The sequence below is a fragment of the Limanda limanda genome, chromosome 11 (genome assembly GCF_963576545.1).
Source record: "Limanda limanda chromosome 11, fLimLim1.1, whole genome shotgun sequence".
Classification (NCBI taxonomy): domain Eukaryota; kingdom Metazoa; phylum Chordata; class Actinopteri; order Pleuronectiformes; family Pleuronectidae; genus Limanda; species Limanda limanda.
Window position 1 is genome coordinate 15,331,007 of NC_083646.1, and position 12,940 is coordinate 15,343,946.

The 12,940-nt window shown below is 40.0% G+C and overlaps 2 protein-coding genes across 5 annotated transcripts; one reads left to right on the plus strand and one right to left on the minus strand.

Annotated features, from left to right (window-relative positions):
- Window positions 1-1,559: 1,559 nt before the first annotated feature.
- On the minus strand, window positions 1,560-7,294 carry brd9 (bromodomain containing 9). Of its 4 annotated transcripts, none has more exons than XM_061081744.1 (17): window positions 7,169-7,294; window positions 6,454-6,674; window positions 6,225-6,350; window positions 6,002-6,131; window positions 5,821-5,878; window positions 4,926-5,070; window positions 4,704-4,814; window positions 4,326-4,447; window positions 4,074-4,206; window positions 3,792-3,867; window positions 3,584-3,679; window positions 3,341-3,473; window positions 3,132-3,243; window positions 2,946-3,002; window positions 2,762-2,867; window positions 1,991-2,161; window positions 1,560-1,842 (listed from the first exon to the last, which is right to left on the minus strand). In XM_061081744.1, the coding sequence occupies exons 1-17, from the start codon at window positions 7,215-7,217 to the stop codon at window positions 1,742-1,744; spliced, it is 1,947 nt and encodes a 648-aa protein (XP_060937727.1). In that variant the 5' UTR covers window positions 7,218-7,294; the 3' UTR covers window positions 1,560-1,741. The 4 variants fall into 4 exon arrangements, with proteins under 4 accessions (XP_060937727.1, XP_060937726.1, XP_060937725.1 ...); XM_061081743.1 differs by having other exon boundaries at window positions 3,584-3,682; XM_061081742.1 differs by having other exon boundaries at window positions 4,326-4,510.
- Window positions 7,295-7,410: 116 nt separating this feature from the next.
- On the plus strand, window positions 7,411-12,651 carry trip13 (thyroid hormone receptor interactor 13). The gene is made up of 14 exons (XM_061081898.1): window positions 7,411-7,468; window positions 7,684-7,767; window positions 9,472-9,631; window positions 9,763-9,889; window positions 10,316-10,371; window positions 10,493-10,583; window positions 10,679-10,751; window positions 10,836-10,899; window positions 11,001-11,087; window positions 11,298-11,404; window positions 11,503-11,656; window positions 12,102-12,214; window positions 12,336-12,405; window positions 12,488-12,651. The coding sequence occupies exons 2-14, from the start codon at window positions 7,694-7,696 to the stop codon at window positions 12,581-12,583; spliced, it is 1,272 nt and encodes a 423-aa protein (XP_060937881.1). The 5' UTR covers window positions 7,411-7,468; window positions 7,684-7,693; the 3' UTR covers window positions 12,584-12,651.
- Window positions 12,652-12,940: the final 289 nt, after the last annotated feature.

A 12,940-nucleotide genomic window follows, 5' to 3' on the forward strand; every position in this document is an offset into this window, starting at 1 on the left:
CCAGGAACACGAGTCAGTGTCGCTGCAGCAAAGCGTGTGACCACATTTGCTGGGGAAATTAGTTAGTTAAATGAGCTGAGTGTTAATGATAGTGACTTTGAGCCACACCTACCTTTAACATATAGAGCAGTTTAAATCTACATTCAAAAATGATTGAATACTGTGACTACAGAGTAAACACCAATCTGTTACAACAGAAGAAGCGATCAAACTACCTTAAAGAGGATAGGATGAATGGCTGGCCTTTTGTATTATTATTCTTAGAGGGGTGCATCCTATAACCTGGCAACTGTGTATACAATGATAAAGGAGGAGGGTCTCGTATTAATCAAGGCACCAGTACACATAAATAAATGAGATGAAAACTGAAAGACAACAGCTGATTCTCAGAACATCCTAGTCACTGTTAAAATGCTTTGTAATCACATGTTTTGCTTTTGACCTGATGTCTTACACAACCGTTGAGCTGCACTCAAACTCACTTCTTATATGAGCTACAAACCAGTCAAATATATAAATATATGACATATATCGATGTTTAAATCAATTAATAGCCTAATGCACTATAGGCCTGAGTGAACTCCAAGTAAAAAGAGGAAATACCCATTTTATTGTTTGGCTTTGAGTTTTTACTTTTACAGCTGAAGCTACAAGTTAAATGTGAAATTAAATATGGTCTGTTTGAAAGTGGTTCACACAGAGATCCTGGATTAGAATAAACAATGAAAATCACGTCAATAATAAACATATTGTCATAATAAGGGAAACAGGTTCGCATGAAGTTTTTGTTTTGTACGAGGAACACAGAGGATTTACTTACTTTCTCCGGTGAAAGGACGCGATGATTAGATCAAATAAAAAATGTTCCTCGTCAAATAAAAACGCAGATTTCCACCGCTGGATTCTCCTCGATTAGTTCGTCGCCCGAGCAGGTGCTTTAAAAAAATAGATTTCCCATGATCGACAAACGCAAACCTTAGGAATAAAGAGAATCGGATAAGAAACGGTCGTAAAAACGGTGGAACTCGCTCATCGTCCTGGTTTCTCCTGAGGACGCGAGTCAGAAGTTGAAGAATCAACTCACTCAGCAGGTCTGAGCAGCGCTATGGAAACCGAGCGGCCGCGCAGGCGCACTGCAGCCCTGCTCGACACTGACTGATCACCAAGGCTCTTTCTTCACTGACTGGAAACACAGCTCGTCTGTCAAACTCTTACGTGTGTCTCCTTCAGCCCAGGAGAATAGAAGCTAGGACCCAGGTACCCTGTGCTTTGTTGACACCGGCAACAGGCAGGAGGTGCAAACACAGATAAGCACCTATTGCACTTCTGCTTTCTAACAGCCCAGATTTTAATGGTTAACTTTTATCTCCAAGTTATTCATGTTACATTATGCAGATTTTAGTTCTTTCACTTCCCTATCCCCCCCGACATCCTGCAAATATCTGAAACATCAAGAGTCAGCAGTGCATCTTGAGTCTCGCCGCAAGTGTATTCGGGGTCGTCAGCTTTTGCATTCGATGTTGTCCAAAAAACAAACAAGTAAACCACACATTTATAAATACAGGTGCAATCGTTTATTTTTCAGATGCAAAAGAAACACACAATTACACTACAAACAGTCTGTACAATCATATTCAGTCTGTAAAACAGATTAGAGGCGACGCTGTCTCCACGGTGTTTAGACAGTCCAACAGAGCAGAGTGCTGTTAACACCCGGGTAAGAAAACGGCAGTGTGTGTGGTCAGCTGTTGGCAGAGCTCTCTGGCTCCGGAGATTGAAGGAACTCGTACGGATCGTGAACCATGTCTGACTGGTCCCCAACACCCAGGTGTGATGGGCTCCCTGTGGATAAAAGAAAACATGGTTGTTAGGGGGCTGATGTTACTGTTGTGTGGAAGGCAATAAAAATGTTTCAGCAAAGTGGAGGGAGGCGTAACATTTATCTGGCATTCACCGAGGAGCTGAGCAGCATATGATCATGGAAGTTTACCTAGGTGGTGCTGGTCTCTCTCAGAGGCATTGGAGAGGGAAGAGAGGTTGGACGAGGGTCTGGAGCCCACTCTGTCCGCCTGGGCCTCCTGGAACTCCTGCAGGAGTTTATCTGCATCGTTAAAATCCTGCTGGCTTTCCTCATTTCCAGGCTCCTTTTTCACTGTTTTACCTGATTAAAAAAGATAAAAGGACGATCCCTATAGGAAATTAACTGAATGGAGAACTAAAAAATGTAGGTATACAAGTTTTTATATCTATATATTTTGCTTATAAATATGTGTTATTTCAATACAGGTTGTAATGACCTCTAAGGCACTAATAAGCTGAATGAATATTTTCAAATAGTCAGTAAAGAAAGTAGCAATTCAGTTTCACCATTAACTGTAAATAAAGATGGTCGATGCTTCTTCACTTGCACAAAAATGAATCAAAATATTCCGGATGAGAGCGTTGCCATCTTGCACTGGTGACGCAATTCACGGTCCGACTTTATTTTTTAGAATCAAATAATATATTAAAAACCAAACTTATCATTTAAATGAATACCTGAAAAGTCCCCAGTGATAAAAAAAACAACTTAAATGACAGAAACCCTCTTTGGAAATACTTAAATTGGTATGTATTTTATCTTTTTAGTTTGGCCCATGTCCCATTTGCTCACATGGAGGGGGGCTGGATTATTATCCTTACTCAATAACTAGCTTAATTGTGTGACTGGATTAATAATGTGTATGTAAATGCAGCCTTAATGTTGACAGAAGATAATCACCCAATGCGTTAAGCATGGAAATATCCAGGGACATATCAGGATAGTTCTTCATTGACATGAAGTCCAAGACTGAGCCGCTCTCTCCCAAGCCACTGCCATCTGCCATCTGAAGGAAAACGCTCTGAGTTAGTCAGACAGTAAATATTACTTAGTGCAATGTTATGTTTTACAAGCTACAGCATACCTGTATATCACAAATGTTAGATTTGGTTTCATCAGGTTTTAGCATCATGTTTCTTTTCTGAAACATAAAGAAGTATAATTTACACAAACAGAAACAACATGTTTCTATGCAATCTTAGAGAGTGGGTGATGGATGTATTGGATTTTGATAATCTGTGTAAATTGCTTAAATCCAAATATTATATACCAGCCGGATCTGATTGACAGCTGGAGTGTGATCATCTGCGGTCATCTTGTCCAAAAGGCCATCAACCCAATGCTTAGTGGCACTTCCACAGCCCTTGACAAACTCCTGTATACTTCATAGTCATACAAAAACAAAAGAAACAAAATGACAAGCTGAAAGTGAGTATACTTTCGTCTCTACAGAAGTTAAGACAAAAAATAATCCCTTACCTCAAAGCACATTGTACCCCTGTGTCATCTCCATAGGCTGAATAGAGCAAGTCCACCTCATCAGGCAGCAGGTCTGGATAGACGGAGTTCTTCTGAAGGCTCTGGGTGTTGTAGGCACTGCTCAGGAAGGTCACTACACAGAGCAACACCAATTATAAGCCATAGACTTTGTGCCAATATTTATTGTTGTTACTTGAGAGTTTAAGTGACACATATGTATTAAATAATAGAGTGCACTTTCACCTTTGTGTCTCCTGTCATCTTTGAAACCTAACGTTGTTAATCCAGGCAGAAGTTTATTTGACAGAGAACTCAGGTCCACCTTATGAGTCTCCTCCTCTGCTAAAAACAAGACAAAATACTTTTTACTGATTATGTTAATATTGTGAAGATCATGGGACAACATTGTGTTTTGAAAGATATTTAAAAGACCAGCAAAATGAGAGCAAACCTTCAGCCTCAGGATCAAGCTGATTTACAACAGTATATATTAGAGAACCATCGGATTCTTTGCGCAGGTGCCCCATCTGGAAAAACAGACGAGAGACAATATATTGTCATTCACATAATAATGATAATAAAAACATATAAAATCACATAAAACATATTCCTCATCTAATAGGAGTGTGAATGTCTTACTACTACTTAGCCATTATCTTATAAAATAACCTCATAACTGGTAGACACATCTTGTAAGAATTAAAGTGTATACACAATAAGTGAGTTTGAAAACCTTGGAGTTTGGCATGTATCGGTTGATGCGATCCCGGGCTTCATCTGCAGAGTGTTCAACCAGAGCCAGGACATGCTCCTCTGCTGTGCTGTCAGTCAAGCTGCAGGCATTTCCCTCTTGTTCATACAGGTAACTATGAAAAACAGGCAATGGTACCAGATCATTACACTGACAGGATGCTGTATCACAAAGCCTCAGTTGCAGAGTACAGAAAAAAATGCCCACTTATGAGATATTACAAATAAGTTATACCTGACTTCCTTCATGTCTTTGACTGGTTGCTTCTTGGACTTCTTTGCTGATTCCACTGGGAGGGGGATAATCTCCGGGGGAGTTTCATCAGCGGTTAGGTCTTCATCTCCCAAAATGGCTGCCTGCAGGGTGAAATCCATGTCTTGCATAAAAGACATGCTGCGTTTCAGAGCTAACAGACGCTCCTGTACACAGAGCAGAGGAGAAGAGAAGGAAAGAACTTAACTTGAACTGCCTGATAGGAAATTTAAAGGCAAGAAAGGAAAAGGGATTCGATAGGACAGTAGGAAATTGTATAGGGAAAATAAGGTTTCTAATACTACAATCACTATAGTAGGGGAAACGTGTCTTGGCCTTTCGTCCATATAATCTCATTACCTTGCTCATCATCTTGAATCCTGTGTGGAGCAGTTTCTTGGCAGCCTTATAGTACACAGTCTCTGGTCGGTTGTACATCATTGCATTGTCACACATCAGTTTAAAGTCCCCCTGAAGGTCAAAAGGTTTGCAAACAGGTATGAGTGAAAACACTGAGCAAAACACAGCAATCTTAAAGTTGATGATGCTCTCAAAATAAATGAAGAAATAAATATACTTCACCTTGAATTCTGTAACTGTGTTGTACTCATTGTTTAAAATCTTGTCTTTAATGGAGCTGAAGTCCATAGGATGTTTGATGATCGTTGAGTAACCAGGAGCAATCGCGTCTGTTACAGGAAATGAGAAGAATCCATGGGGGTCTTTCCTGGAAAGACAAGTGATGCACCAGTGATATTCAATAGCAGATTCTTGATTTGTTTAGACTTGTCTTTTAAGCATCGGTTTTCCTTATCTGTCAGGTCACTATGATCAATATGTATAAATTTTGCTCATGCTGTTATTTGGCACACTAGAGGAAATAATGCAACCCTATTCACATTTCCCTTTTTGCAATGTAAAGTAAATACATCAGCAAAACTTTCCACAGCAGAACTCAACTCTTAAAAAGAATAGTGTCCAATAAAAGTTCCTATCATGTCCCGCCTACTCAAACAGACAGACAGAAAGTCTACACACAACAAATGCAAATTTTTCTGTTGAATGATATGAAAATCAATCAGGGTTTTTTACACAATGGACAAAGTATGTGCTCAAATTCACTCATGTCAAACTAAATGAATCATTGGAGATGTTGCATGTGAAGATGAAATTATGACCTGAACGTGGTGTAAAAAGAAAGCTCAATGTCCAAAGTGGGAGGGCTTTATGTTCTGGGCAGCATTTGATGGTAATATGAACATTGATTCAAGACATTTGTTATCTTATAATTTCCTGATAGTGTTTGATTAACAGGAAAAGACGTATCCCCAAACTACCAGGATTCATTCTCAGTGACTAGTGTAAGCATATCAGCTTTATGGTCGAACCTCTTTATGAATTTTAACTCTTAGAAACAATGACACGGGACTGAAATTACACATGTTTGCATAAATTACAGTAAATTTGCAATTCTCACCTCTGCAGCTGACGTAAGAAGTGCTCCAGCAGCTGTTGACGCGGTGTGCACTCATTCTCTGTTGTGGAAAAACACAAATATAAAAACGTTTTAGATTTACGACTGGAAAATTGCTGAAATGTCAAGTGATGTTTACCTCCCATAGGTATCGGATATTTTGCCAGTGAACATGTTGTCCTACCTTGTTGTGTCCTGCATGCTCTGACCGGTCTGTCTCCCTGCTGCTCGACGTCCACCTTCACATTGGGGTGAAACTCGTCCACTTCAGACTCTATTTCAAACCTCTCTTTCTTTCTCTTCTTCTCTTCAGGCTGATGACAAACATATAGGAGGTGAGTGATGAGACAAAGTTGTCATTGAAAATGTAGCGTTCATATTCCCAGGCATAAATAAAGTCTCCTCACCTCTAGAGAGATATTTATAGCTTTTGACAACGTAAAAGGCTCAACGGCGACACCAGTGTGGACGGAAGCCGCAGCTGCTGCCGCGGATTCATTGTGCTCTCGCTCCCTCTTCTTCCTTTTTTCATCCTGTGTAACGAAAAGGTCGTTTTAAAATACAGCACCAATCTATTTCTCAGAATCAGAAGGTATTTGTTTACTCAGGTGGATGAATGTTCTTCTGTCTACAAACCTTTCGCCGTCGTCTCTCCTCGTCGTTCACATACTTGTCTTTATCCTTCTCAGACTTCTTTTTCTTCTTCTTCTTCTTCTCTTTGTGGCGCTCTCGCTCATGGTCCGATCTGTCATCGTAGTAGCTGGAGTCGTGGCCCGAACCGGATTGCTCTGTCACCTCGCTCCCTCCGACTTTGAGCACGAGCTTGAGGGGCTTCTCCAGAGCCTTGTCCTCATAGTCTGCAATCGAAAAACAAACAAGACGGAAGCTGAGACAGGAATCTATGGAAGGAGTTGTCCAGCTTATGGAGACAACGTAAACATTGTTATGATAGGAGTACTGTTTACTGTCATGGTACTTAAAAAGCTAAATAGATGGCATAATATTGCCAAATCTTTTAAGTCTGTAATAAACCTTATACTTAATGTTGTGTGACTGGGTTGTGTTCTACTGTGTTGTTTTGTTGAAAAACATCTCGTTGGTGCTTGACTGATTATGTGATTAACCACAAGCTAAATAAAATCTAAAATATGATACAAGGTAAACAACTAGTTGTCTTACCCCCATCTCAACATCGCACCCAGAAAACAAATGGAAACATACGTTATAAGCGGAATTTTTACTGCTGCAGAACATTGTATCGACAGGCTAGCCTGAGAAAGCTAACACAAAGCTAGCTCGAACAAAAGCGTTGTGGTAAAAGCAGCATATGGTAAAAGGTGCGTTCAGGTACCGTCTACTGTCCTCCACTCGGGCTTGTGTTTCTTGTGTTTTTTCCCCATTGCAGCTATCGGGTGTTTTAGTCCAGTGATGAGCGATGGTTTCCAGTGTCGCACTCAAAACAAATCGTTGCAGGAGAGCCAGCTGCAGCCGGAAGTGCTTCCTCCAGCAGAGCGATGTGTTTCCGGTGTAGAGAAACAGCGCGGTGAATTCAACGAGCTGTCGGCTGTGTGACCCACCTGACAGCCTCCCCCCGGGCTCATTCAACACGACCGCGGGTCCCGTCGCTAACCAGACGGATAACGTAAAGCTCGTAAGTTAAAGTTTCCATTATATTCACGAGGAAAATAGTGTCGGGAAGAGGCTTTGACGTTAGCATGCTATGTTAGCTAGCTACAACTTCACTCACTCACTCTGCTACGGAACATAAACAAAGTTCGTTTTGGTTCAGCAGATGTTTTTCAACTGAGGTTTTAGAGTCTGAACTTTCTGTTGCTGTTGTTAAAGCTCTGGATGTTGTGTCCGCAGGTTTACAGGGATGGAGGAGGACAGGATGGAGGTGGGGAACCAGAAACAAGACATCCATGTGGAGGTCCATGTTAGATCTGACAGGTGGGTGAGCTCAGGTGGTTTAACCTGGACCCTGAACCAGGAGCCCCTGGCCGGGACTGTACCATTAGATGGGTCTCTAGATTGTTAGAAATATACTTCGCTGTTTAACAGTATCTGCTATAACTAAGGCTGGACCCTATAGCCAAAATATTATATCAGTCAATGTCATTTTCACGATAAATGTCACATTATTAGACGAGTGAATAATGTTATTAAAGAAGTCTGATTCCTGCTCCTCAATGAAGGTTTGGGTTTTAATATTTTCTTTAAGAGCAGGTAATGACAAACACTTTAAAGGTTCAGTGTGTAAGATTTAGGTGTAAAGGGACCTATAGGCAGAAATTTAATATAAAATGCACACTAGTGATGTTTTCATTAGTGTGTTTCAACTAAATTGTATGAATTGTTGTTTTATTTAACCTAGAATGGCCCTTTCGTATCTAAATACCTTATATTTTCATCTGGAGCAGGTCCTCTCTACGGAGGCCGACATGTTCTTTTTACAGTAGTGAAGAGTGCAGACTGGACAAATTAAACACATTTTTTAGTTTTTACTACAACTGAAGTCTGTAATGGAAAGATACTTAACTTCTTAGTTTAGGCTTACAGCAGACATTTCCCTCTAGGGTACGGCTTGACATAAACTTTATGGTGCACCCACTTTCTAGCATGTGAGCCTATTGTCTATTCATGTCTTCCAGAAGTTGATCCTGAGGTCACCTGAATTCTATATAGTGACCTTTGCTCTGTGGTTGGACTGTGATTGTCCTTTGTTCAAAGACCCAGCTGACTGACACAACAACCTAACCATACATGATACTATTCCCTCTCCAACAAATTTAGGATGCCGCCTATACCACACACCTTTACAGACAATGTGTTCTAGACACAGAACAATACATTCAACCCCCCGCGTGGTTTCTGGTAACACAGAGACACTAAAATATGAGCACAGACGCTTCACTTTTCATCTCACTTGCAACCTCCACCTTGCCAGGGTGATCCTTTCTGCAGAAAGCTTTTACAAATAAACTAGCTGCAACAAGCGGCAACATGCAGCTTCACCACTAAATTCACTGGGTTTGCACAATGCATAATCATTATAATGATGGTTTGATCTAGTTTAAGATCTCAGTTGTTTTGGTCTCTATTGTGGTCATTGGATTTAAAGTTAGTGATTCACAAATAAACATCAGACAAGGTTTTAATAATCTGCCACAAGTGTTTTATTGTTAACAAAAAAACTTTTAATAACTCATTTAATGATTGATTGTTCAGCAAATAAAGGTCACAATGTTGTGGAAAAGACCCCCCATTGTGTCCTGAAGCCAAAGTTAAACAGTGAAACTTAAATTAAGCTTTACTTTTTATTTCATTCAAAGGGGTCGTCAGTTATCTAAAGTTTTTCCCATAAATTTAGTCTCAAACAACTGATCGATTGGTCAACCAATCATGTTGTCAGATGAAATGTTGAACGCGCCATTTAAACTCAGGGTCAATCAGGATCCCCTCAGGAGGGGAACCCTGTACTGATCAAACCACAGATCCCACCACTGCAGAAAAGACATACTTGCTGTTAGTCAGTTAGAATGAGATGCACTGATATGCTGTATATAATGTAGTCAAAGAATGTCCTGTAAGATTCTTACACAGAAGATCTCTGTTGCATGTTGTCATATGTTTCTGTTGTTGTTCATTTTTCAGCACAGCTAAACTGTCTGAGGTGAAGATACATGTTCTGGCTCTACTGAATCGCCACAGCATGGTTTTTGGAAACTACAGATGGAAGGAGTTTGATGAAGACTTTCTCAGGAAACATGTGGAGTCTGTGTCTATAGTTGATATCGAGGATATGGCAACACAGGTCTGTTATTTGGGTTCTCTTGCCAGTATTTTTTTAAAATTTTTAAAATTAATAAAGAAATAATAAAGAAATGCTTTGCACTTGTTAATATTTATTCTTTTATTTGTTTTCAACTCTGTTTCCTCACTCAGCCCCTTGATTTGACAAGCTGCTCTGTCTCTATTCACGTCTTCATTCTGAATGAGGATGGACCCAGCACCCTCAGTTTGGAAGAAGATGAAGAGCTTTCAGCAGCAAATCACTGGCTGTTGCCTGCAGGTAACGAACAACACTGAAGGATCGTGTATGGAATGGAACGGCATGCTGGGAAAATCTTGCTTTACAGATTGTTTACAACAAAATATTTTTAACCAAATACTTCTGTCTCAAGTACAACCCTGTGAAGCTTGAGCAAGAGCCTGAGGTAAAACCTGACTACAGCCCTGTTACTGTGTCATGGAAACCTAGTGATATAAATATATATATTTAAATATATAAAGGGGGAGTAAAGCATAAATGTAACAGCAAGGTTATGATAATAATGATAAACCAGGCCTATTTTCACTTTAATTATTATAATTTGCGTCTTATATTCATCTCACTCTTGTGTTGCTTAAAATACCCCTTTTACCTTTGGCTGATTAAAATGCAATAATATGGGACTATTTATCTGGATATTCCTTTGAATAACTGTTTCTGTTACAGCTGAATTCCATGGGATTTGGGAGAGCCTGGTATATGACAGTGGAGTCAAAACCCAGGTAATTAGACGTATACTCAACTGTGTATTGTACAAGCTAAGAGACAAAGTAAATGATTGCATGATTTTCTCATACAATTACATACATACTCTACCGACACTTTCTCATACACTTCTTTCAGCTCCTGGATTATGTCACAACAACAATTTACTTCTCAGACAAAAATGTCAATAGCAACCTGATTTCATGGAACCGCGTTGTTCTGCTCCACGGTAATTTACTTGTAACAGTCATGTTTATTGAGGTCTTGTGAAAGATGAGGCGTTTAAATTAATAGATTTTCCCTTTTGTGTTTGGTCGTATCCAGGACCCCCGGGCACAGGGAAAACGTCACTATGCAAAGCTCTTGCCCAGAAGCTGTCAATCAGACTGTCAAGTCGGTAAGGTCGTTATTTAAATGAACCCGCTTCAGCCGTTAATACACCTGCTCTTTACAGTTTAACATGCACTCCTCTCCCCTGCAGGTATTCTTACGGCCAATTTGTGGAGATAAACAGCCACAGTTTATTCTCAAAGTGGTTCTCAGAGGTACACCTTTTTTTGAGTGTTTAAATATGATGTAATAATCAAAGGATCTTCGAGATTAAACTGATAATATTTTGGTTGTTTATCATGCGTCTTTGTTGCAGAGCGGTAAGCTGGTCACAAAGATGTTTCAAAAGATCCAACAACTGATCGATGACAAAGAGGCTCTGGTGTTTGTTCTGATAGATGAGGTAAAAATCCAATTGTTTGAAACCATCTTGAAACTGGAACTAGTTTAATCTGAACCTCAGATAATAACGTATTTATAGCATGACAATTTATTTGCTCCCATATTCACTAGAAAATATGATTAGTCCTAAAATGTTAGTTATTTCTTGTCCAGGAATGTTTTTGCTGTGACTGAGGCTGTTCCTCCATTGAACCTACTTGATTGAGAATAGGTGGAGAGTTTGACGGCAGCAAGAAACGCCAGCCAGGCTGGAACCGAGCCCTCTGACGCCATTCGAGTGGTCAATTCTGTCCTCACTCAGCTGGACCAGATCAAGCGGTAAGAAAGCAAAGCATACACATGATATTCAAATCTCTTTCCTATTCATTTTTGTTTGAATTGATTACTTTGTGTTGACCTTTGGGCTCATATTTCAGACATTCCAACGTTGTGATCTTGACGACCTCCAACGTGACAGAAAAGATTGACTTGGCATTTGTGGACAGAGCTGACATCAAGCAGTACATTGGACCCCCGTCCGAGAAGGGCATCTACAACATCTACCTCTCGTGCCTAGAAGAGCTGATGAAGGTAATAAGTTTACTCTCATTCGTCTTTTTGTCATGTTGTGCTCCTATCAAGTTACGTACATCCATGTGCAATTGGGAGATTCAGGTTTCCAAGTTAAAAACAAAGCATCACAATGACTCCGATTCAGAAAACATCAAATACAAAATACATTAAAATGAGTATCACCAAAATACTATCTTTTTATGTATTCAAATACAAACTCCTGAGAAATTTGTAACAAAGTGCATTCTGCTTACACACTCAACCTCATTCAAAGATTAAGGTGAAATGCAAGTGTGAAGTTTAATGGGTTCAGGTACAAAACATTCACTTAAATAAACGCATCACAACAAAATAGCGCTGTTAAGCTTTATTTTAATCAGGCTGCAGAAAACAATGCAGAAGCAAAAGGTTTGATTAAATAGCGTGAGTTTGTGTCTGTGCCTCATGATGTGAATGTATGCAGTGCCAGATCATCTACCCCCGGCAGCAGCTGTTTACCATGTTTGAGCTTGAGACGATGGGGTTTGCTAAGAGCGAGGTGTCTGAACACAGCCTGAACCTGAGGAACTTGGCTCTGTGAGTACAACCTCACTTAATGCAATAGCACCCAATTATCTGTCTTGTGCTGAGTACATCCAGTGACAGTGAGAAGTGAACCAGCCAGAGGCTACCGTTTTGTTTTTCTTTTCATTTCCAGAAAAAGCAAAGGTTTGAGCGGAAGAGCACTGAGGAAGTTACCATTTCTGGCCCATGCACTGTTTGTGAGGGTAAGTATTTGATTTTCTCCGAAAGAGTGCTCGTGTGAAACAGAGTCCGATCGTTTTTTAATGCAGTTTTATTTGCCCGCAGTCACCGACAGTGACTCTCGAGAGGTTTCTAGAGGCTATGGACCAAGCGGTGGATAAACAGATGGAGGAAAAAGCTAATCTGGTCAATGGGTTCTGAAACTCATTACATCGCCTAAAGGCTGGCACATGATTGTTCATGAGCTCAGGATCCCATGCCCTGTTTGTCTGCAGTTCTGAAAAACTAGAACCTTTGTGTCTGTTTATTGAGCTGCATTCATTCATTTGACATCACTGTGTTAAATATATTAAAGAGTAACATTATTTAACAAATGTTATACGTAACTAGTCTTTATCCGGGTAATTTTGTTGGTGCTAGTACTTTAGAAGAGTGATATGAAATGTTTCATGTCAGTTTCAGTAAAGGCGGTTTGACAGTTTGGATCAACATGGAGCACCTGATCCCTGAATTTCTTATGTGACAATAATTGTTAACTCTTTTCTCAATTGCCAAATC

What these genes read in the sequence shown, in the direction of transcription:
- brd9 (XM_061081741.1), bottom strand. Translation starts at nt 7,217, where the DNA reads ATGGGGAAAAAACACAAGAAACACAAGCCCGAGTGGAGGACAGTAGAC. An exon ending in GGGGTACAATGTGCTTTGAG is followed by an intron (nt 3,244 to 3,340) that starts GTAAGGGATTAT and finishes ATGACTATGAAG; the next exon opens with TATACAGGAGTTTGTCAAGG. An exon ending in TTCCATGCTTAACGCATTGG is followed by an intron (nt 2,162 to 2,761) that starts GTGATTATCTTC and finishes TTTTTTAATCAG; the next exon opens with GTAAAACAGTGAAAAAGGAG.
- trip13 (XM_061081898.1), top strand. Translation starts at nt 7,694, where the DNA reads ATGGAGGAGGACAGGATGGAGGTGGGGAACCAGAAACAAGACATCCAT. An exon ending in ACAGTGGAGTCAAAACCCAG is followed by an intron (nt 10,372 to 10,492) that starts GTAATTAGACGT and finishes CACTTCTTTCAG; the next exon opens with CTCCTGGATTATGTCACAAC. An exon ending in CCCATGCACTGTTTGTGAGG is followed by an intron (nt 12,406 to 12,487) that starts GTAAGTATTTGA and finishes ATTTGCCCGCAG; the next exon opens with TCACCGACAGTGACTCTCGA.